This window comes from Syngnathus typhle, linkage group LG6 (genome assembly GCF_033458585.1).
Source record: "Syngnathus typhle isolate RoL2023-S1 ecotype Sweden linkage group LG6, RoL_Styp_1.0, whole genome shotgun sequence".
Classification (NCBI taxonomy): domain Eukaryota; kingdom Metazoa; phylum Chordata; class Actinopteri; order Syngnathiformes; family Syngnathidae; genus Syngnathus; species Syngnathus typhle.
In genome coordinates this window covers 2,530,876-2,551,709 of record NC_083743.1, presented here as the reverse complement: position 1 = coordinate 2,551,709, position 20,834 = coordinate 2,530,876, and the positions used below count along the sequence as shown (strand labels likewise).

Genomic DNA, 20,834 nt, shown 5'->3' with positions numbered 1-20,834 from the left:
AAGTTTTTTATTTGCTAATTACCCTAAACCAGTGCTTCTCAATTATTTTCTGTTACGCCCCCCCCAGCAAGAAGAAAACTATTCGCGCCCCCCCTCCCCACCGTGACTATCCTAACTTGTCTTGTAAGTCGTAAAATGTTGCACTGTCGCAAACGTGACAGAAGTAACAATGAGAGCGCCACTGCCCCCTGCTGTAGTAAACGCGCAATTACACTTTATTCTAGTACTGCCAAAAAAAAAGCCTGTTCCCCAGGGTCACACGCGCCCCCCCAGGAATAGCACCGCGCCCCCCAAGGGGGGCGCGCCCCACTATTTGAGAAGCACTGCCCTAAACGCAGCTGATGGCCAAGCAAATGTTGCAATGTTAGCCCTCGCTGTAGCTTTGCGCTGAGCTCAGCTCATTTTCCTTTCCTGGTGGTTTTTGCGGGGAAAAACAAACAGCATATTAATCTTCATGTTGCGCGAGGTGTCGGCTCTCTCCGCGTGGGCGCCGCAATCATCTGCCCACTGACCCCGAGATGCTCGTCTGCAGAAGTCCTCGCCCCCCCCCGAGACCAAGCGCAGGTCCACAAAAGCAGATCGCGCCTCCGAGGCCTGGCGTAACATTAGGCGGGCTTGCCTAAATAAGGGATGAAGGGTTCATAATTGTCAGTCGTGGTGATGTGAGAAGCCGGGTGCCAACTGTCAGAGGCGGGCTAATGATGACAAATGTCTCTCCATGCAGATTGCTTGCGCTTGCGCTGCTGCTACTGCTGCTGCTGCTGCTGCTGCTGCTGCTGCTGCTGCTGCAGGGCCTAATGAGAGGAAGCTTGCGCGTTCATTTAATGACCCGCACGCAAGCCAACGGCACTCACTCAAGCTTGATGTCGTTAAGGGCCAACACAAAGCAGCGCTGCTTTGCGCTTTAAATAACATCCTCAACATCATCTTGATGAGGCTTATGGGAGAAAGTAGAGGACGCTTGTCATTTCCACCGCGACCTCAGGGTCAACTGCTTTAGAGGTCCACTTTTTCAACCTTCAAATAAAGTGGTCCAATCGATACCTGCTACCGGTAAAAGCTTGCCGAAATAACACGTTGGGATCTATGCTATCCAGGCTAGCATATCATTGGCCATGATTTCCAAGCATTGTTTGCGCCACCGGGAATCCAAATTCTTAAAAGATAGCTTTCAAATTGTATTATAGAATATTTATCAAATTGTTAGACCGGACTTTCCAATCATATTTCCCGGCCGGGCCTATAAAGTGGCCTGACAATCAATTGTTGGAGCTCGCAAGTCTCCCTGTTTGCTGTCTGCTTAAATTGTAGTGTTAAGCAGCGATTTTAGGAGGCCGCGGTAAATCAGACGCCGCGCTGGCGGCGTGACGTCGGCCTCATGCTAATAAAAGAGCAAAAGAGGAGCGGCCGCGGCCCGGCCAGATTTGCCCAATTTGTTGCATGAATAGCTCTTGAAAGGCCGCACAAAGGGGCCCTCGTCTTTGTTTGCTCTCGCCCCATCTGTGTCATCTGCTGGTCCGTGCGAGAGGGCGGCGTCTCGGGGGCGCTCCCCGCCGGCGCCGCCAGTTGTTTTATGGACTCGGCCGAGTGCTGCCGGGAGTTCATAAGTCGGCCCCCGGCCCATTGTGCGACGGGGCCAGCTGACGCGCGTGAATGGACGGCAGCGTATTGACACATCATTTCCATTCAGGAATCGGATGAGCCCGCCTTGTTTTGCGCCGTGATTTATGTCTGCGAGGTTATCGTCCCAAGAGTGGGGGGGCTTCACCCGCGACGCGTCACGCCGAGACCTCGGGAGTTTTTTTTTTTTGGATACATCTGAAAGTGATGCTTAAACCTTTTTTTGTAGATAAATAACACATTTATATGGCTTCACTTTACAAGAGAAATCTAAGACTCACTTTCCAATAGAGCAAGTTTTTTTTTTATGTTAAACACAGACAATTTTTTGGTCATTTTTCAGGGGGGGGGGGGGGGGGGGGAGTACAGTGGTACCTCGACTTACAAGTTAAATTTGTTCCACGCTCGTAACGCAAATCATCTTTCCCTTTTAAATGAATGGGAGTGAGATTTCCAGCCTCAACAAAAATTGTATACTATAGCATTCAAGGAATTTACTTTGCAAAAACAATAATAGAATTTCAAGAAATAAATCAAGCGACATATGCGTCCAAATCATGCAACAAGAGTATGATTTCGTTTCTGACCCATTTTTCCTTTCCTGTTCCTTATAATGACCCAGTTTGTGAGCTTAGGCTTGACCTAACACCCCCACACAGCGCCACCATTGCTACGGCAGAGGTGAGGTGAAACGGAGAGAAAGCCAAAAAAGCCCCGGAGACAAAGATGGCAAGGAGAGACATTTTGTCTACTTTGATTAGTTCTGCCTGCCGCTGAGCCGCGCTTAATATTAGCCCGTCAGCGGCGTCAAACGGAGCCCGCCTCATTTCCATCCGCCACGCTGGCGCCGACATATGGGCCAGGTTGCCAATTGCTTATTTTATACGGTAATTAACGGCAACTCAGACCGCGTTAGATGCGCCTCCAGCGTGACATGCTTTCCATTTCGGCCCCGGTCGGTCGGGCCTTCTCTTTTAGGATCTGCACGGAAGGGCAGGGACCATTTCGAATTTGCCTTCTCACAATCGGAGGATTGGAATGGAAGAAAAACGATTCATGTGGCGAACGGCGACCGTGCAGGTGTACTTCAAAAAGTCACGGGCTAATTGCTTGACTTTTCTGTTGCTCGGCTTAATGTGCTTCTTTTCCAATAGAACGGATAGCGCCTTGTAGGCCGTGGTTAGCGAGCAAGCTAGCTACCAAATTACCACGAGCCAAATATCTCTGCAACTTTCCTCCGAAATTTCATTTAAACACATTGTTTGGAAAGGTCAGCAAATCAAATGGAGATGAAATGGTCTGTTCCAGTCGCAGGCCATCTCGTATTAGTCAGTGCTGCCTGCCATTGTGTCGGATATTGACATCGTCTAATGAAGGGGGTGGATTAGCCGTTTACCCAGAACGAGGAAAAAAAAAAAAGAAAGAACCTGGAGAGGCAGCGCCGGGCTGAGTAATGAATGATTGACTGTAAAAGAGACGCTGCCACTTGCCGCCGAGCTGAGCGTCGGCGCTGACGCCCGCCGTGGCTCCCCTTGCCTCCCCTCCCTCCCTTCGCCTCGCCTCGCCTCGCCGGCCTTGATCACGTTTCACCGCCGCGCCCCGTCTCATCTCGGCCTGCCTGCGTTTGCCGCGGGGAAAGCCGCTTTCCGCGCGCACTCCTCGCCCTAATTTCCACATTGAAGACTTTTTTTTTTTGGGTGTTTGCCGCTCTTGCCAGTGAGCCTCGCTCCTGGAAACCTCCTCACACAATTTCTCTTGCCTCCAGGCAGTGAACTAATTTGGGCTTCCATAATTGCGCCGTGTTGTACACCTGTCTGCTATTAATTCTCCCCCATGTCGCTCATTCGCTCCCTTAATGAGATATTATTATAATTATTTTTTTTTTTAAAGCGGCGCGTGAGGGGGTAATGAGCTTGATGGATGTGATTGTTAAAGGCGCCCTTACTTGTCTATTAGCTTGCGTTTTACTCCACCGCAACAATTACAGAGAAAAAGTTTGGAAAGTTTCATGAGAGCAGATGTCAAATTGCTTCAAATGCTGGATATGAAATATCAAACTTGGGCAAAAATGCTCAAAACAGGAGAAATATTCTTGCCCGGTCGAAATAATATCTCAGCAGACAAAGAACGCACGTTTTGCTTCTATTTGAAATGTTTTAATATTTTTTAAAAAATAATAGAACTGAAAACAAATATTTTAGTTCTATTTGGCTGAAGAATTTCCTTCCTCCTGGATTGGTCGACTATTTTATTTATTTTTTCTGAATCAATGCACGCTCACGAGTTGCTAGCGCCAACGGCCATCTTGATTTGACACCAAACGACTAATGCAGAGACCTAATGGACTACCGCGGTAGGACGCTAGGATCCAAATCCCCGCCTTCCCTGAAGATGACCCGCTTTTACATGAATCTAACTTGACTTGATTTGGACCTGCGGTGTCTTGGGCCCAACCGTTGAGGGTTTGCCACTGCTTGCGAGCGCTGAAAGGCGACACAATGGCTTCGGCTTGGCTTTGTTTCAGCCTGTCAGCAGCGAGCTCGCTGAGAAAGTGGATTTTGGGAGTTTATGAAAAGTGAAAAGTTTCCCGGCAGCGGCTGTTTGAATGTTTTTGTTGAGGAAGCAAACTACTGGAAGGAATGCTGCTAAAGAAAAGCACAGCTCAGTGAACAATAGGCAAAAGTTTCTTCAGCTCTGCTCACAATCCAATTAAGAGTTGAAAACGAGGGTCAAGCGTGGGGGACGTCACGCTTTTTTTTTTTTTTTTCTTTTCATTGAAGGGTCCCATATTGAAGCATTTTGTGGAGCTTTTCCGTTGCTCCTAATGGCCAGGTCGGGAGATAATCTGACACTGATTTTATTTTCTCTTTCAAACGTTGGTTTCTCAGATGGTACCAATCATCGGACCCCCGACCGACCCCGTTAAACTCTACCATCTCTTGCTTGATAATTACCGATATCTTATGTCAAGACTACGTTGGACGTCTTTTGTGCATTAGCTTGAAAAAGTGCAACGTGGACGAACAATGCTGCCATGTGGCTTGAGAGGCGAAGCGGGCGGGACGCTGGATGGCGTCGCTCGGGCCTTTGTTGGTTAGTTCTCATGGCACCTCGGCTTTGGAGTGTGTGACAGCCGTTTAACTCCACACGACCCGCTTCTCAAGTGCGCGCTCTCCAATCCTGTTAGGAGCCATAATTACAATTCATGCACGTCTTTGAGGAGAGAAGGCGAGTCGGGGTGCAGCAAGACACGCCCCCCCCCCCTCCCTGTCAGCGCTCGCCTTGCATGGATGAAGGCTGCTCGCTACGAGGGTATTTTCAATCAAACATTTGCGCCCCCCCCCCCCCCCCCATCATCTTGACACGCCAAAGCATCAAATGATGCGATAACCAATCAGAGGAGTCGACTGAAGTCAACAGTTTTGAGACTTTTTAAGAATTGTTTGAGAGCTCTTTGGATTTCTTTGTCCAAGTACGTAGCAAGTACCTGGCCCACTATATTGATGGTCAAAGGAAAAAGTTGAATGACAAGCTTGCCTTGTCAATCAATCAACTTTGACCATGAATGAGTAAAGCGTGACTTTTTGCCTTTGGCCCGCCATGGCAAAGTTGCCGTATACGTTTTTTCCACTTTGATGCGCCTTTCAAAGGCGAGCGGAAGAAAGGCGGGAGCGCGCAGCCTAATAGGTGCTTTAGTCATTTCTGAGTTTTCATAGCTTAATCCGTTGTGAAAAGCCGAGGAGAAGAAAGGATGCGAGCGGCCCTCCGTATTAATTTGATGTGACTTGTGTACAATAAGGCCGGGCGATCCCACCAGCTTTGGCTTCTTTCATCAGGCGCGGCGCGGTGCGGCGCGGCCCCTTGGAACTTTTTTGCCCAAATCTTTGATGAAACGCCGGCCGTAAGCCTCTTTGCCATTGTGCGCCCCCATTATTACACGTACAAATAGTCAAGCAACCTCCCCCATTGTGGCAAATTGATTTAGCACAATTGAATTCAAACACACATATTCCGAGGCTCATTTCCCTGTGGGCATTTTTTTTTTTAACAAATGTAAATGATCCCAAGGTTTGCCTTCTTTTTGGAAAAGAAAAAAAGCTTTTGAAAGCTTTGCCTCATCAACTGGATTGACATCGTCCGGACAAATTTAGCCTCAGTCTGCTAGCTTAATGCTAACAGCTAATCAGCAGGAATAGGAAATGGTGGCAGTATCCGTTCCAGCTTGTTCTATCCAAGTGGCCCGTTTGTGTACAAGCAGGCCGGGACCAGGAGAGGCCAACCGGGCGCCGTGTCGCTGACCCTCAAGAGAACATCTTGCGTGAATATGCTCTAATCCGACGTAATTAGTCAAATCGCAGCACGCCAAAGCAGCTTGTCGAGGGGGGGAGGGAGGGAGGGAGGGAAGAGACGGACGAGGAGTTGTTGGCTTTGGCAGGGGGGGAGGGACGGGGAGTTGTTGCCTTTGGCAGGCTCCAGTAATGGCTGGCCGGGATCCCCGCTGGGCCAAAGAGTTGCCAAAGCTAACGCTCTTTTCATTCTGTTTCACTTGCTTTTGTGAAAACAAAAACAGCTCGCTTTGTTTTATATCCAGGCCACTTATATAAAATTCCTCACAATGTTGTAGCGGGGCTGCTCCTTGGGGGCTACCTGGTGACCCCTGGCTAAAGACTAGAGATTTGTATCATATTTTATCATCTCATATTTTGCGTTGTGAGCAAAATGCACACTATGTCTTCTGCAAGACGCTATTGTCTTTTTTTAATCCAGTCGAGTACAAAGGCCTCAATGTCACACTTTGAGAACGACGCTGTGGACTTAACGTCGACATTTTTCCAAGATGGCCGCCATAGCCCGGAGCTTGTCTCTCTGGCCGAACCGCTGAGGTGGATCAGCAAGCGCAGAGGCCACGAGTCACAATCGTTACATCAGAGCCTCGCTCCTCCTACACGATTGTTTTTTCTTTTTCTAAGGGTTAGGCAGCGGCCAGCTAACAACAAACCTCAGCCGCATGGCGGCGGGATTAGCGGCAGGAAAAAGACTTTAACGCTATCATTACATGAGGATAAGGCGCAAATTATCGGGCGCGCTCCAGTGGCGGATTAGCGTAGCCTCGGCCCGGCGTGGCCCCGCTCAGCCCTCGAGGGTTGACGCCGGCGCCTGACAAAAGGCGCTCATTTGCATGAACAAGCCCCCCCCCCCCTTCTCGTATGCAGAAGAACCGATAAGAAACCTGTTCCACCTTTTTTTTTGTCCGTCAAGCTAATTCCGCCGGATGCCTGTGAAAATGATGCTCCCGATGGAGGTGTCACCCAGCATAATCCTCAAAGAGCGTCCACCCCGTTTGGGTCTTTTTGTTCACGCATGATGTAGCAGCAGGTGACAGGCAGAATTCGACCAAATCCCCAACATATTACCCAGCAATCGCTAGCGAAGAAGTTGAGGATAAACGGATAATGAAGGAGGCAAAAAAAGGTGAGGCAGACCAGATGAACTGAGGGCCGCTCGGTGCTCATCAGCGCCGCCCTCCTGCTTGCTCTCCTCCATCCTTGTCTTGTTCTTTCTCCCTCCCACACCACCATTAAAAAAAAAAAAAAAAAGCGGGATCAAAAGCGATCAGCTTGGCACTCGGCGTGGCAGCCCCGATGGCGGCATCCCGGCCAGGAAAGATTTCAGTCATCTTAAGGCTGACAAGCCTCTGGGAAAAAGTCCCATTAAGAGAAGATGGGCCTCAAGCTCCTTAGACTCAAAAGTCTCAAGCTCTTTATCTGCTTGATGGGCTCTCCAAAGTCTCTTCTTGGCCCTTTTTTTGCACGTAATCGTTGCCAAAATATGCCAGAGTGTCACGCCATCGGTCAGTGAAGCTAATCTAGTGCTAATGCACAAAAGGATTGTTATTGATTGATTGCTGAGAGCCAAGAATCTCGAGGCCATCCGTTTGACGGACTTCAAAATAACAATCTGACTTGAGAAGTAACTAGCAAGTATAAGAAGAAGCCCACAAGTGTGTCCTCCCAGCCAGCGTCTGGCTAATGCGTGCCAACGAGCGAGCGTGGCTGACGTAAACGCTATTGACAAACTTGGCTGGGCATGCATATTCATCTACTTTACCCCACCACCGGTCGCTGGCTGGCAGAGAGAGAGAGCAGCCCCACCGTGTCATCCCGCCACACTCCAGCTCTCTCCCAAATGTAGACTGACACTGATTATGCAAATCTCTATCTTGCCCCCCCCCCCACACACACACACATTGCAGCAAGCACCCCCAAGCAATACCTGCTTTAAGAGCCTGCGTGATACGGGCCTCAACCCGAGTGGAGGCGACTGGCGTGGACTATTTATACAGCGCCCAGCGCCTATACGAATGCGGGGAATCATATTTTGCTCTTCACAACACTTGTCAGCGATGAAACGTTCTTTGATGCGCTAATTCTTTGCGGCGTGAAAAATGGATTCACGCAAACGTGTGCAGATTCCCCTTCCATTGCGCTTTATTTCAAGTTAAATGCGCCGGCGAGACCTTTCATGTCACCTGAGGAAAAATATTCCCGAGTTGCCGCTCGCATTCCTTGAAAAGCCACAAAGGGCGTATGGATGGATCCTTCTCTCCCACCTTGGGATGGAGACCGACGAGGCAAATGTGCAGAGTGAGAGAGCGGCCGGCGTGTCACACTGCTGCGCTGGCTCGTATAAATCTAGCCGTCACGCCCAATTGCATTCTTCTCCTATCCAGGAGGAAATATGCAGACAACGCCTTTAGATTGATTAATAACATCCATCACGTGTCGTCGAAGCCGCCGGGCAGCCACATGCGATGAGAGGCCCTTTTCTGTGCCGTCCGTGTTTGTTAAGACGGGTTTAAACGGCGGCGTCACCCGCGCGCCGCCTCCTCATCACGTCTTCGTGGTTGCGTTGTCTCCCCCTCTGTCAAGGTGCAAATTTCAAAATGTGCCTGAGAGTGAAAAGCTTGCGCCACGGAGGGCAAACAAGGCTTAGGGCAACCTCACATCGTTTCAATCAAGAAGCGATTTACAGAAATATTTGCTTTTCAAAGTAGCAGACGTCCACAAATAAGATTACAGATACATTCATAGGTTTTATTTTGCGGGTTCCGCTTTAGCACCGAGAGCGCTGGCGGCGGCGGCCGCGGCGCATGCGCCTTGGCTTCCTAATGAGCGTGCGTGTGGAAACAAAAGGCTTGGGCGGCAGACCTCCTTTCCATCATCGAGCGCCCTGCCCACGTCCCCCTCCCTTCCCCTCCCTCGCAGCTCTGAGCGTGACAGACCAAGAGCAGAGCAGAGCGCCCGCCGGTCCCTTCCTGGTGGCGTGATTAGATTGGGGCCGAAGCCTCCAGCTGGCAGGCCTGTCTGTGACTGGAGGCGGGCGGGCGGTCGAGCAGGCGGACGGGCGGGCGGGCGGGCGGACGGCCGTCCCCAGCGCTCGTCAGCGGCTGACACCTCTGACAGGCAGGGGACAGCTTCAGCAGACAGGTTCATTAAATGGCATTTTTTACAGCTGCCCCCCCACACCTCCCAAAAAAAGAAACACGGGCGCTGGCTGGGCTTTGTCGAGTGGAGGAGGAGGGGCCCCGTGCGTTGCCTCTAGACCCCCGAAGCTTTGTTATGATGACAAATCTTCTGATTGAGGCTGTTTGAAATCAGCTTTTTTGCCCCCCCCCCCCAAGCCCAAGTCGGTGTTTAGCCTCCCTTTTGTTGACAGCGAGCCCTTTGGCCTGCGCTTTGTCAAGCCACACAAATGTTCACTTGGACAGGACAGCGGCCCAAATGAAACCACATGTCAAATGATGCTTTTTTTTTTGTCTTCACCGCACAGTCTATTTCAATAGGAAATGCACCGTTTTTTATTGTAAAGTTAGAAGACACTAATGGGTTGTCCTGTAACGCCCCAATTAAGGTCACGGGATGGCCCATTTCACCTGATAAGCCTTCCCATGATGCCTTTGGAATTTAGAAAGAGCAAATTTGACTTGCACAACATCTGGATGCATCTGGAGGGGGCCACCCTCACTTGCTGTCCTCTCTTGCCCCCTCCTCTGGGGCCACGCTGTCTCTATGACAACTGTTTGAGTTGGAGGAGAGGCTGCCGAGGTGTCAAATGAGGGGTGGGAGGGGGCACTGCCGCAGGAGAGCATCAGTTGAGGGATGCCGCTATCTCCATCTAATCCAATTTTAATTGAGCTCCAGAGAGCCGGGCGGCGGCGGCGGGGTCGGCCGGACGGCTATTCCGTGGAGAAATTAAGGCGGCGGGCCCCCAACCGCCCGCCCGCCCGATGCACTCTTGACAAGCGTCGGAGCTGACCTCCTGGAGCACATCACACTCTCCTGGTCACAGTGTTGTCGGATATTAATAAACAGGACAGAAGCTAAGTCCTTGAATGGTTTCTATGAAAAATTGCAATGGTGTGAGTGTTTGTGCAAACACGTCGCGTCTTTCTCCTCACGTGTTGCCTCTCCAGAGACGTCGCCGCCGCCACGACCCGGAGAACCGATGAGGTCGCCGCGGGACAAAATTGTTCGGAGAGGAGCGAGATGGAAAAAGCGGGGGGGGGCGTTCTCACCTGTCAGAAGAATTGTCTTACTTTTGTGCGCTTGCGGCCCCGCAGCGCCCGTCCTTTTGTCTGCCACCTCAGACACACAATGCTTTTATTGATTTTTGTCACACGCCACATGGGGTCCAAGATTGTTTCATTTGGCCCATGCTGAATTGCTAAGCGCTGTGTGGAAATGTGTTCCGACGCAGGTGTTGGCCTACACTGAAGGTCTGCACGGGAAGTGGATGTTCAGCGAGATCCGCGCCATCTTCTCCAGGCGTCACCTGCTGCAAAACACAGCCATGGAGGTCTTCATGGCCAATCGAAGTACGCCATATTTCATTTGATTCTTATTCACTTGTTCTCATGGAAAAGCATTCTCTGACAAAAAGTCAACACACAACCAAGTTGAATCAAGTTCCTTCCTTCCTTCCTTCCTTCCTTCCTTCCTTCCTTCCTTCCTTCCTTCCTTCCTTCCTTCCTTCCTTCCTTCCTTCCTTCCTTCCTTCCTTCCTTCCTTCCTTCCTTCCTTCCTTCCTTCCTTCCTTCCTTCCTTCCTTCCTTCCTTCCTTCCTTCCTTCCTTCCTTCCTCCCTTCCTTCCTTCCTCCCTCCCTCCCTCCCTCCCTCCCTCCCTCCCTCCCTCCCTCCCTCCCTCCCTCCCTCCCTCCCTCCCTTCCTTCCTTCCTTCCTTCCTTCCTTCCTTCCTTCCTTCCTTCCTTCCTTCCTTCCTTCCTTCCTTCCTTCCTCCCTTCCTCCCTTCCTTCCTTCCTCCCTCCCTCCCTCCCTCCCTCCCTCCCTCCCTCCCTCCCTCCCTTCCTTCCTTCCTTCCTCCCTCCCTCCCTCCCTCCCTCCCTCCCTCCCTCCCTTCCTTCCTTCCTCCCTCCCTCCCTTCCTTCCTTCCTTCCTTCCTTCCTTCCTTCCAGCGTCCGTCCTGTTTAACTTCCCCGACCAGGCCACGGTGAAGAAAGCAGTCCACAGTCTTCCTCGAGTCGGAGTGGGGACCAGCTATGGACTCCCTCAAGACAGGTCTATTCCTGATGTTAGCGTTGTTTAGCGTGTTAGCTAGCGTTGGCGCTCCCTTGTTTTTGTTGTGCGCTTGTGCGCTGACCCTCGAGGGGCGGTCGGGGTGACCTCATTCCACACGCGGACAGCCTGCCTGCCGAAGAGAGTGGTTTGTCGAAAAGTGGGCGTGGCAATCGTGGGAAAACAATGGCCCGATTCATGAAGGGAATGAATGTAAATGAGTTGTCGGTATTGTCACAACTGGAGGAATCAGTCAAAAGAAAACATGGCGGTGAATCTGATATTCTCAAGCATCCGCGAGGCTGCTCCTACCAACCTCCCTCCCTCCCTCCCTCCGTCCGCATGTCTTTGCGGACACCGCTTGGCTGGAGGAACGGGCCTTTCCCAAAGTGTTCCCGCAATTGTCCAAAATGACGCATTCAGACCGGAGGGCTGCGATCCAAACCCCGATTGAGTCACAAATGGATGAAGCGCCGAGTCATAGGACTGTAGTCAAAGGGCGCGTGCCAGACGTGACGCAACGTGGCACCTTTGTCGTCTTGTTTTGCAGGCGCGCCTCACTGGCCAGCCCTCGGCAGCTCTTCAAGTCGTCCAACATGACGCAGCGCTGGCAGAGGAGAGAGATCTCCAACTTTGAGTACCTCATGTTCCTCAACACCATCGCAGGTGAGCCTATGAATGATGGCTTTTTATTTCATGTCATTTTTTTTTTTTTTTTAGGACTTGGAGACTCGTGAGAGTCCAGATATCAACACAAAGCACGCTTTATTTCTTTAAATTTTTTTTTTTTTGCGTTTTTTTTTTGCCGTCAGTCACTTCCATTGACTCCGACACATTTTCTGCCGATTGTGGAAAAAAGTTATTGAAACGGAGAGCTTTACGCTTAAAGCAATTATCTTCATCTCGGGTGTCGGAGTCCACCGACTGCAAGTTCTTCGCCGCTGCCGCCATCAATAAACACAAACGACATCGCAGTAGGAGCGCCTGGCGCCGGCCCGCTTTCGTCCTTAAGCGGTCGACGTCGTTTGTTTGAAGCGTGAGCTCGGCTCGATAATTACCCGCGTCCGGCGTGTAGATCGGGAAAGGCTCGACGCTCTCCTCTCTGATCCAACAGGGGGAGGCGAGCCGGGCCCCGCTCGTCGGGGTGTCACGCCGCGTCTCGCCGCGTCTCGCCGCCGCCGCTCATGCATATTTATATTTAGCCTCAGCTCCTTGGATACATTATTGTCAGCTAATTAGACGGAAAGGCAAGACGGAGGGCAAAACATGCAGGAAATTCATTAAATGAAAAAGAAAAGAGAGAATCTCCCAGTAATGACCCGGCCTGACAGGCGCGTCAGGAAGCGGCGCCGACAGTTGGGCTGAGAGGTGCGAAGGGGACGTGCTCTGCTAATTAACCACCATCGGGCTATTATTAACATCTCGACACTCTGCCCACGCCCCGACGACACGGCGGCCATGCTTCCACACTTTCACATCGCCTTTTAAAAAAATAAATCGTGACCTCGTCAGCATAATTTGGTCGGAGTGGAGTCTTTCGATGGAAATCATTGAATTATTGTTGCGTCCAGGCCGGACGTACAACGACCTGAACCAGTACCCGCTCTTCCCCTGGGTTCTGGCCAGCTACGACTCTCAAGAGCTGGACCTCACCCTGCCCGCCAACTTCAGAGATCTCTCCAAGGTAGCGCATGCGACTGCAGTGTTTGCTGGATTGATTTTCGAACGCAGATCTTGAAGTCTGAAGTCGTGTTGTGGAAATAATGGCCGCACGCAGCACAACAGTTGGGGAACTTCATTGTGCCATTTGGAGCCTGAGAGTGAAACTTTTCAGGCTTGATGTTTTTCTGTGTTTGTTTTGGGCAAAGGCAAGGAATTATTCCAGTACAAACTTTGGCCTGCTCTCTCTCTGTCTCTGTCTCTCCGTGTCTCTCTTGCTCTCTCTCTCTCGCTCATGTTCAGCTCAGTGACCTGAAAAGAGTCACATTCCTGGCTGCCATTTCTTTACTGACTCACTTTGAGTGTTGAGCCTCAGCATTTTTTTTTTCTTTCCCTCCATGGTTGCCGAGAATAAAATTCCAGTTCATGTGTGTAGACAAAATCGGGGTAGTAGAAATAGCAAAAAGGAACAAAACGTTGTCGGCGACGCATGGCGGCGGTGTGTTGATTAGCGTGTCAAATTATAGAGTAAAAAGTATGACGCATTTTTAATTGGTTAATTGAACCGGACAAAAATGGCACAAACACTAACCCAACCTGACTGGCTCGACTAGGCCACACCCCCTCTGAAAGCCACACCGACGTCCTCCCGTTTATCAATTCATTTCAATTGATTTGGGTGGACGTCCACGTTTGCATCCGGCCTGCTGGACGTTCATCTGCGCCCCCCCCCCTCGCAGGCTGGCAGACAGTTATGTATTGTAATGTATTCGGGTGACATCCGCCCATGCTGCTTGCATGCCTGAGCTGCCTTCATTAGCATGAGTTCACAAGCCCGCAACACTTGACAGTTGTCCTTGGACCCCCCGCGGCTCCCCAACCGACACCAGCTCCATAATGGATGACATAGCGTACGGCATTCCCACGTATGCAGCCCACGTATTGCGCTCACCTGCACGCCGACAATTAGCGGCCGCCAAAGGCGCCGCCCGCGGGCCCGCCGCATATTTGCGTGGCAGGTCTTCACCGAGCCTTGCACGTTGCACGCTAATGATTATTTCCTGATGACTTGACAAGCGGCTGACGGCCGACGTTCTTCATAGCTGTGCAATCACCTGTTGGGAGTTTTCCTCGAGTCACACGCAACTTCATCCGTTGGCACGTTGTGTAACACTTACTGCAAATAGTCAAAAAGCAACGTGTCACTTTGCGCAACGTGTCAGCGGCGACGTCCGACCGTCGAGAACCAGCGAGGGCATTCCAAAAAGTCTTCGCTGGGGTCAAATGTTTGGGGGAAAGGAGGCTGAATGAGTGCAAATTTAAAATTTGCACCAATGCGAAATAACAGGAAGGCATGTGATTCCTCCCAGCCAATCAGAGAAGAGATGGTGTGTCATTTCATCTCGTGCAGTTTGGACTTTTTGTGACCCCCCCTCTTCCCATAATGCAGCTGATTGCATGCGACAAGGCGAGCGCAAACGAACCTGACGTGTCCCGACGGCCTAATTCCTTGTGAAATCTAAAGTGCAACGTGCAGATTGTGTTTCACAAGCGGAACGTTCGAAAGTTTTAATCATATTTTTGTTGCTATATGTATATTTCAGCAGGTTGAGCGTGAGATCACGTATCGCTCTTCTTTTGGAATGTTGTGGGTGTGGCCGCTAAAATCGATTAAATCCACACCCCACCCAACGCTCAATAAAAAAGAATACAACAATAATAACAAATCATTTCAAAACTAAATATAGGCGCCCCCTACAGGCGTAGATGCGCAGCTGCATTCATGCCTCTGTTGGCACTGAAACGCTCTTCCAAGTCGGGGGCGTGCGAGGCCCCTCGCCTCAACTTTAATTGAATTTGACTTTTCGGCGGAGAGGAAAGATGACTGTTTGTTTTCTTTTTCCTCCACAATGTGTAGGAGCCTCTCGGTGGACTTCACACGCCATCGCTCCCGAGAGCAACACTGTGCGATTGTGACGGGCCGAGCCAGATTTGCTCGCTCTCTTTGGGCTTCATTTCAAAGCCGGCGACGGACGCTTTTATTTAGGCGCCATTTTCCTGCTCGTAGAAAGCCACAGCGGAGACACAAAGGCTCCATTTTAGGCAAACGAGGTGTGTTTTCAACCAGAGTTACGCTTTCAACTTGGGACTCAAAGATTCCAAATTAGGGTTTGAATAAACATCAAATTAAAAAAATCATTTGAATGAAAAAAAATAACCCCCCAACTTTGGAATGGGCCGTTCCGCCTTTTTACGGTGTGCGAGATGCGTCGCGCCCCAGCTGTGCCCGAGACGAGTCGCATGCGGGGCTATTATCACCTCGTAAATCCACGCGGATCTCAATAAACTTCTTCTTGGCTGTGTGACCAGATGTAAGTCGGGACCCAAACGCCCTCGTTTGCTCACGTCGCGGCTCGCAGGCAAGAAAGCTGCCATTGATTAGCCCTCCCCCCCCTTCCTTCTCCCTCCCCTCATCCTTCACTGTGACTGACTGGGTCATAGCGAGTGTATTAATATTGACCGGTGGTGCGCCTTGCGGGCTTTGGTATTGGCAGGCTTGATTGAAAAGGCAGAGAAAGCAATTTATCGGCGGCTAAGCGTATGCTTAATGGCAGCCATTTGGCGGCCTCGAGGAGGCGCAAAGGGCAAAAGATAGATGGATACAACGCCGGTGAAAAATGACCAACACCTGGTTGCTTGCTTCAAACGGTGGCAAGTTTGAATTCATTATGTTGGCATCAAATGTATTTGGGGGATGGATTTTATTTGGGCACGTGCCAACACGAAAATGTTAGGTGCTTGTGGAGGCTGTCGATACTAACCGCTGATACTTAAGAGCGAGAATTCTTGGCTGAGATCTTTGTTTGTTGCTTCCCCCCCCCCCCGGCAGCCCATCGGCGCTCTCAACCCGAAACGCGCCGCCTTCTTCGCCGAGCGCTTCGAGTCGTGGGCCGATGACCAGACGCCGCCGTACCATTACCCAAGCTTCTGCTCCACCGCCGCCTGCGCGCTGCACTGGCTCGTCAGGATGGTAAGTTGGGATGCAAATTTATAAAGTGGTTCTAAAAGTCTACACACCTCTGTTCAAATGTTGCCATTTTGTGATGAAGAAAAAACAAATTTCCACCAATCAAGTGACTTCTAAAAAAAAACATGAAAACAAAGAAATCCATCTCCCAACCCTCTCTCTCTTTCTCCATCCCACCCTCCATCCATAATTTTGCAATTTCCTGGTATATTCTTTTTGTTTGCCATCACTTCTTGTTAATTCTCATTTCCAAAATGTCCGACCCTAATGGTGAGCGACGGAAAAAAAAAGATAAATAAAAAAATAAAACAAAGGTTCCCCGCCCGACAGCCTCTCTCTCTCTCCCTCCTTATTCAGCAGTTAGCGTTAGCACGTCGTCACTTGTCAGTGCCGATGACGCCGGTACGTCTCTATTGACCCGCCCCCCCTCCCACAAAAAAAACACACATTTCACAGGCCAGTAAAGCGGCATATGTGCGCTAAATAAAGAGTGGCTGGCTCATGATTTGCTGGGGGCGGGAGGAAGTCGGCTGGGGCCGCCGGCCGGCGGTTGGGCGAGGCAGGGCGGGCGGGCGGGCGGGCGGGGGTGACAGCTTTATGCGCTTCAGCCTCGCAAACGTGTCCATCACGCTTACTCTGCTCCTCGTTTAGCGGCGGAGGCGGCGCAAGTTGTTTGGGGAAGTCCGAGAGCTGAAAGCCGCCATCATTAGTCGGAAGCGGCTGCTGATGAACTGAGCAGCTTCCCTTGACAGCGCCTAGATTGGCCTCTGCGGGTTTGGCTCACACAATCCGTTGCTTCCCGATGCCCGCCGACGCCCTGTCAGGAAAAAACCTCATTTGAGCCAATTATCATCAACGCTCGTTTTACTCGGCCGGAAAGCTCGTTAATTTCACCCCCCGCCCCCCAAGGGGGAAGAGCTGATCCATACGCTGAGGGCTGAAAATGAGGTTAGCTATAAAATTAGGATTTGGAGCTCAAATTTGGAGCCAGGTGAAAGGTCAGAGGTTCCAATTTGGCTTTTAAACTGGAGCCGGGGTTTTGAATTCCAGTTTGAAGCAAATGTGAGCTGCCGTCGAAGAACAAAAAGTCACCAAAACGTTGCTGTCCCTTTGTTTGTTTGTTTGTTTGTTTGTTTGTTTGTTTGTTTGTTCAGGAGCCCTTCACCAGCTTGTTTCTCAGCGCCAACGATGATAAATTTGACCACCCGGACCGCATCTTTTCCTCCATCGCCCGCTCATGGAGGAACTGTCAACGAGACACCTCCGACGTCAGGGTGAGCTTTGGCGGCGGGCTTTGGCTTTCTCTTATGCTCGATGGCGTAGGTGTACCTAATATAGTGACCAGCCAGCGCATGCCTGGCTGCAGCACGTTCAAATATTCTATAAATTATAAATACCGTGTTCAAACCGAGAAACCTTCACACGGGAATCCCCTCAAAATAAAAAAGAAAGAATCCACATTTTCGTCAGCTTTCCAGACGGAAAAAAAAGAAATATAAATCTCTGATCGCAGGCGCTTGAACAAAGAGCCAAAGAAAAAGAATGCAAGGCAGAAAAAGCGCTGAAGCCTGCTGATTTGTTGCCTGAGTGCTTAACACGAACCAACGCAGGCAGGCGGGCAGGCAGGCAGGCACGCTGACCTCAAAGTGTCATCCTCTCCGAGCCGCAGCCTGGTAGCGGGCGCTCTGCCCGCCGGCAATTAATAAAGCATTAATGACAAGAGGCCTTTGAAAGGCACTTCTTCTCCATGTCGGCACAGAGGTTGTCCTCGCTCACGCCGCACCCTGTTCACAAAATGCACACCATGTTGCCAGTCCACGTCTGCGAGCTGCAATAACAGTAAGAATCCATTCCTTACCCAGCCAAGCGTAACGGGGTGTGTCAAAATTAGCCGTACAGGTTGTTTATTTTCAGGGTATCAGGTACTCGTCGAGGGCGCCGATACCGGCCGCCCGATTCGCGGGATTGCGACTGTTCCTAATGAAGCGTCCTCACAAACAGCAGGCGGCGCCACCTGGCAGCTGTCACAAATTGAACCGAGAGTCAGGCGGGAGGTCATCCGAGGCCCGGTAGACTGAGGCGGCCATCGGGCTGCCTGATTTAAAAAAAAAATAAAACGGCCTCTTGTTTTTCCCGGGGTCTCTCCTTCATTAACCTCCAGCGGTCGTGACCACCACGAGAACGAGTGGCCATGTCCCGGCCGTGGTTAGCTGACCACTCTGACCTCTGGAGTCAGACGGAAACAAGACCTCAACCGTCGCCCAGGCGCAATTTGGCAGGCGCAGGCACGGCCAACGTGAACATTCCGAGTGTGCAGACGCCTCGATGGCGCAGACGTTGTTAAAGGGACGGTAGCTCATTCCGATCTCAGCTTGTCAATCACGATGCGAGATTTCCACGCCAAGAATTTCAGCAGCTGTTGCCAGCTTCCTCCACCGTCACGTTCGACATGGACAACAATGACTCACTTCCACTTCAATTTCACACGCTAACACTTTGGTGGATCATAATAAGCGTGAAAAAAAAAAACCACCAGCGCTCCGTTTTCACACCCCGCTGTTTGCTGTGTTTGCGTTACCTTTCACCTTCTTCTCGCTGGGCTGCTTTCTGCGTCTTCTTCTTGCTCTACTCTTTTCCTCTTCAAATAAACATTCAAAAGGCAAATTTAAATAAATACACCACAGTGGGAATTGACAAATAACATTTCTGAAAAGAAATCTAGAATTGTCCTAATTTGGAGATAATTCATTTTTAATTTGAAATTAAATTTTAATTAAATTTTGGATTAGTAATCAATTCTAAAACAAATACGAAATGAAATAATGGAAATTGTGTCCACCCCACTTGCAGGAGCTGATCCCGGAGTTCTTCTACCTGCCGGAGATGCTGGTCAACTCCAACGGCTACCATCTGGGAATGCGGGAAGACGGCGCCGCCGTGGGCGACGTGGACCTGCCGGCCTGGGCCAGGACCCCTGAAGACTTTGTGAGGATCAACAGAATGGTGAGCATCGTACCCAAGGAGATTCTTATCAACGCTTCTTGGAGCTCCAGTTGGGCGTTTTGGATAGATGGATGGATGGATGGATGGATTTTCCATCCGTTTGCCAGCCTTTTTGGAGTTTCTCCTTCTTGGCTGGCTGGCCAAACACGGGCAGAACACGCTTGACCTTTTCAGCCTGAGTGACACATGCGGGCTGCTCTTACAGGGGTGACCTTTCCTCAGCCGACCGGCCGGCCTAGCGAGCGAGCGAGCGCGTGTTCTGTGACGCGACTGCGGGCAGCGCAATTGCCATCTTCTCTCTGCCGCCATTTTCGTTCTTCTTTTGTTCTAGTCTGGCCTCCTTCCTGATTTGGTTGGGCTCTGCACCCCCCGCCTTTCTCCCTTGTCTTTCTCTTTCCCTCCCTCGCTTCCTCCCACTTTCTATCTTTGCATGTGCCACTTCCAATTGCGGTGACATGCCCTGTGGCAAACTCTGCCTGCCTGCGTGTGTGTGTGTGCGTGCGATTGTGTGTGCGTGCGCATATATATGTGTGTATGTGTGTGCACAGCCTGTGTTGCTAATGGCTGTTTTCCGCACGGCGCTCGGGCCGAGCCCGGTACAGCTCGGCGCTCGCTCGCATTCATCAGCCTGCCTGCTGGCCGGCCGGCCGTCTTCTCTACGCACACGGCGGAGGAATACGCACGCCCTCACCGGTCATTTATCAGGCTGGTTTTACATTAAATTGGATCCCGGTTAGCATTGCAGCCATTTGTCTTCCAAAATGATGAGGGTTTTTTTTTTTTTTTTAGTGCACGAGCTGATTGCAGCACAACACATTGGAGAGGCGCTCGCTCTTGCACATGAGCTGCACTTAAGCCAATCAAATGCAGTCACAATGATTTTTCTTTTGTGATCCTATAAAATATTTTTCCTATAAGAGTGCTTACTCCACATTTTTCCTGACTATACATTTTTTTGTACCTTTTTTAACCTCAGCAACATTTTTTTAAAAGTCAAATACATCATTTCATAGCAAATGTTTAAATCTAATAAATGATGCTTATATGTGATGAGCAAATTTGTCACTCTTGAGGGCATTTAAAAAATTTGGTACCATATCATGAGTCTGATTTTTACTTCCCCCTTTTTCCCCTGTAGGTCAGATTCATTCCTCACTGAACAATACATGAATCTTATCGACAAAATTCCTGAAATTGCTATTTCTCTGCAGTTTTTGAATGGTGTGGCCTTGGCGGAGGTCTGAATGCCCCCAGCTGTTGTCCATGGGTGTACCTAATGTATTGTCCGGTGCGTTTTGCTGTTGCCGCAAGGTCCCGCGAGGTCACGGGCGCATCGGAGCGCCTCGGAATGCAAACGGACAACGTGTGTCATCTCTTCTGGGCGCGTGTGTGCGCGCTGGCGTGTTCTAATTGGCCCCTGTGCTGGTCGGGCAGGCGCTGGAGAGCGAGTTTGTGTCGTGTCAGCTGCATCAGTGGATTGACCTCCTTTTCGGCTACAAGCAGCGCGGGCCCGAGGCCGTGCGCGCCCTCAACGTCTTTCACCACCTGACCTACGAGGGCGCCGTCAGCCTGGACGCCATCGCAGATCCTTTGACCAGAGAGGTAAATCATATGTGTACACACACACACACACACGGTGTATGTATATATATATATATGCAGTGGGGTTATTAGAGTTCACTAAAAGGGAGAAAATAACTCAAACTGCTACATTTTCAAGTTAATAAAATAAATATTTATTAATCAATTTATATAATACATTTGTTACAGTTTTTTATATTTTTTCAAGTGGATTTATAAAACTCATAAATGATAGCAAAATCAATCTGACTAGATTATTTCATGCACAACCGAATATTTTATGCTTCAGTTGTATTTAACCTTTAGTGGGCCGTATTTGCATTGAATCTTTCCCAGCGTGAGATGATGAATTTGTGACAGATGAACAAGAT

The 20,834-nt window shown here is 50.3% G+C and overlaps 1 protein-coding gene across 1 annotated transcript in view; it reads left to right on the top strand.

Moving 5' to 3' along the window:
- nbeab (neurobeachin b) overlaps nucleotides 1-20,834 on the top strand; it is a 56,404-nt gene that overhangs the window by 26,929 nt on the left and 8,641 nt on the right. The window contains exons 8-15 of the mRNA XM_061280396.1: nucleotides 10,378-10,495; nucleotides 11,093-11,195; nucleotides 11,743-11,858; nucleotides 12,764-12,876; nucleotides 15,742-15,882; nucleotides 17,034-17,153; nucleotides 18,730-18,882; nucleotides 20,317-20,484. Of these exons, the coding sequence (XP_061136380.1) occupies nucleotides 10,378-10,495; nucleotides 11,093-11,195; nucleotides 11,743-11,858; nucleotides 12,764-12,876; nucleotides 15,742-15,882; nucleotides 17,034-17,153; nucleotides 18,730-18,882; nucleotides 20,317-20,484 (1,032 nt within the window). The remainder of the gene's footprint in view (nucleotides 1-10,377; nucleotides 10,496-11,092; nucleotides 11,196-11,742; nucleotides 11,859-12,763; nucleotides 12,877-15,741; nucleotides 15,883-17,033; nucleotides 17,154-18,729; nucleotides 18,883-20,316; nucleotides 20,485-20,834) is intronic.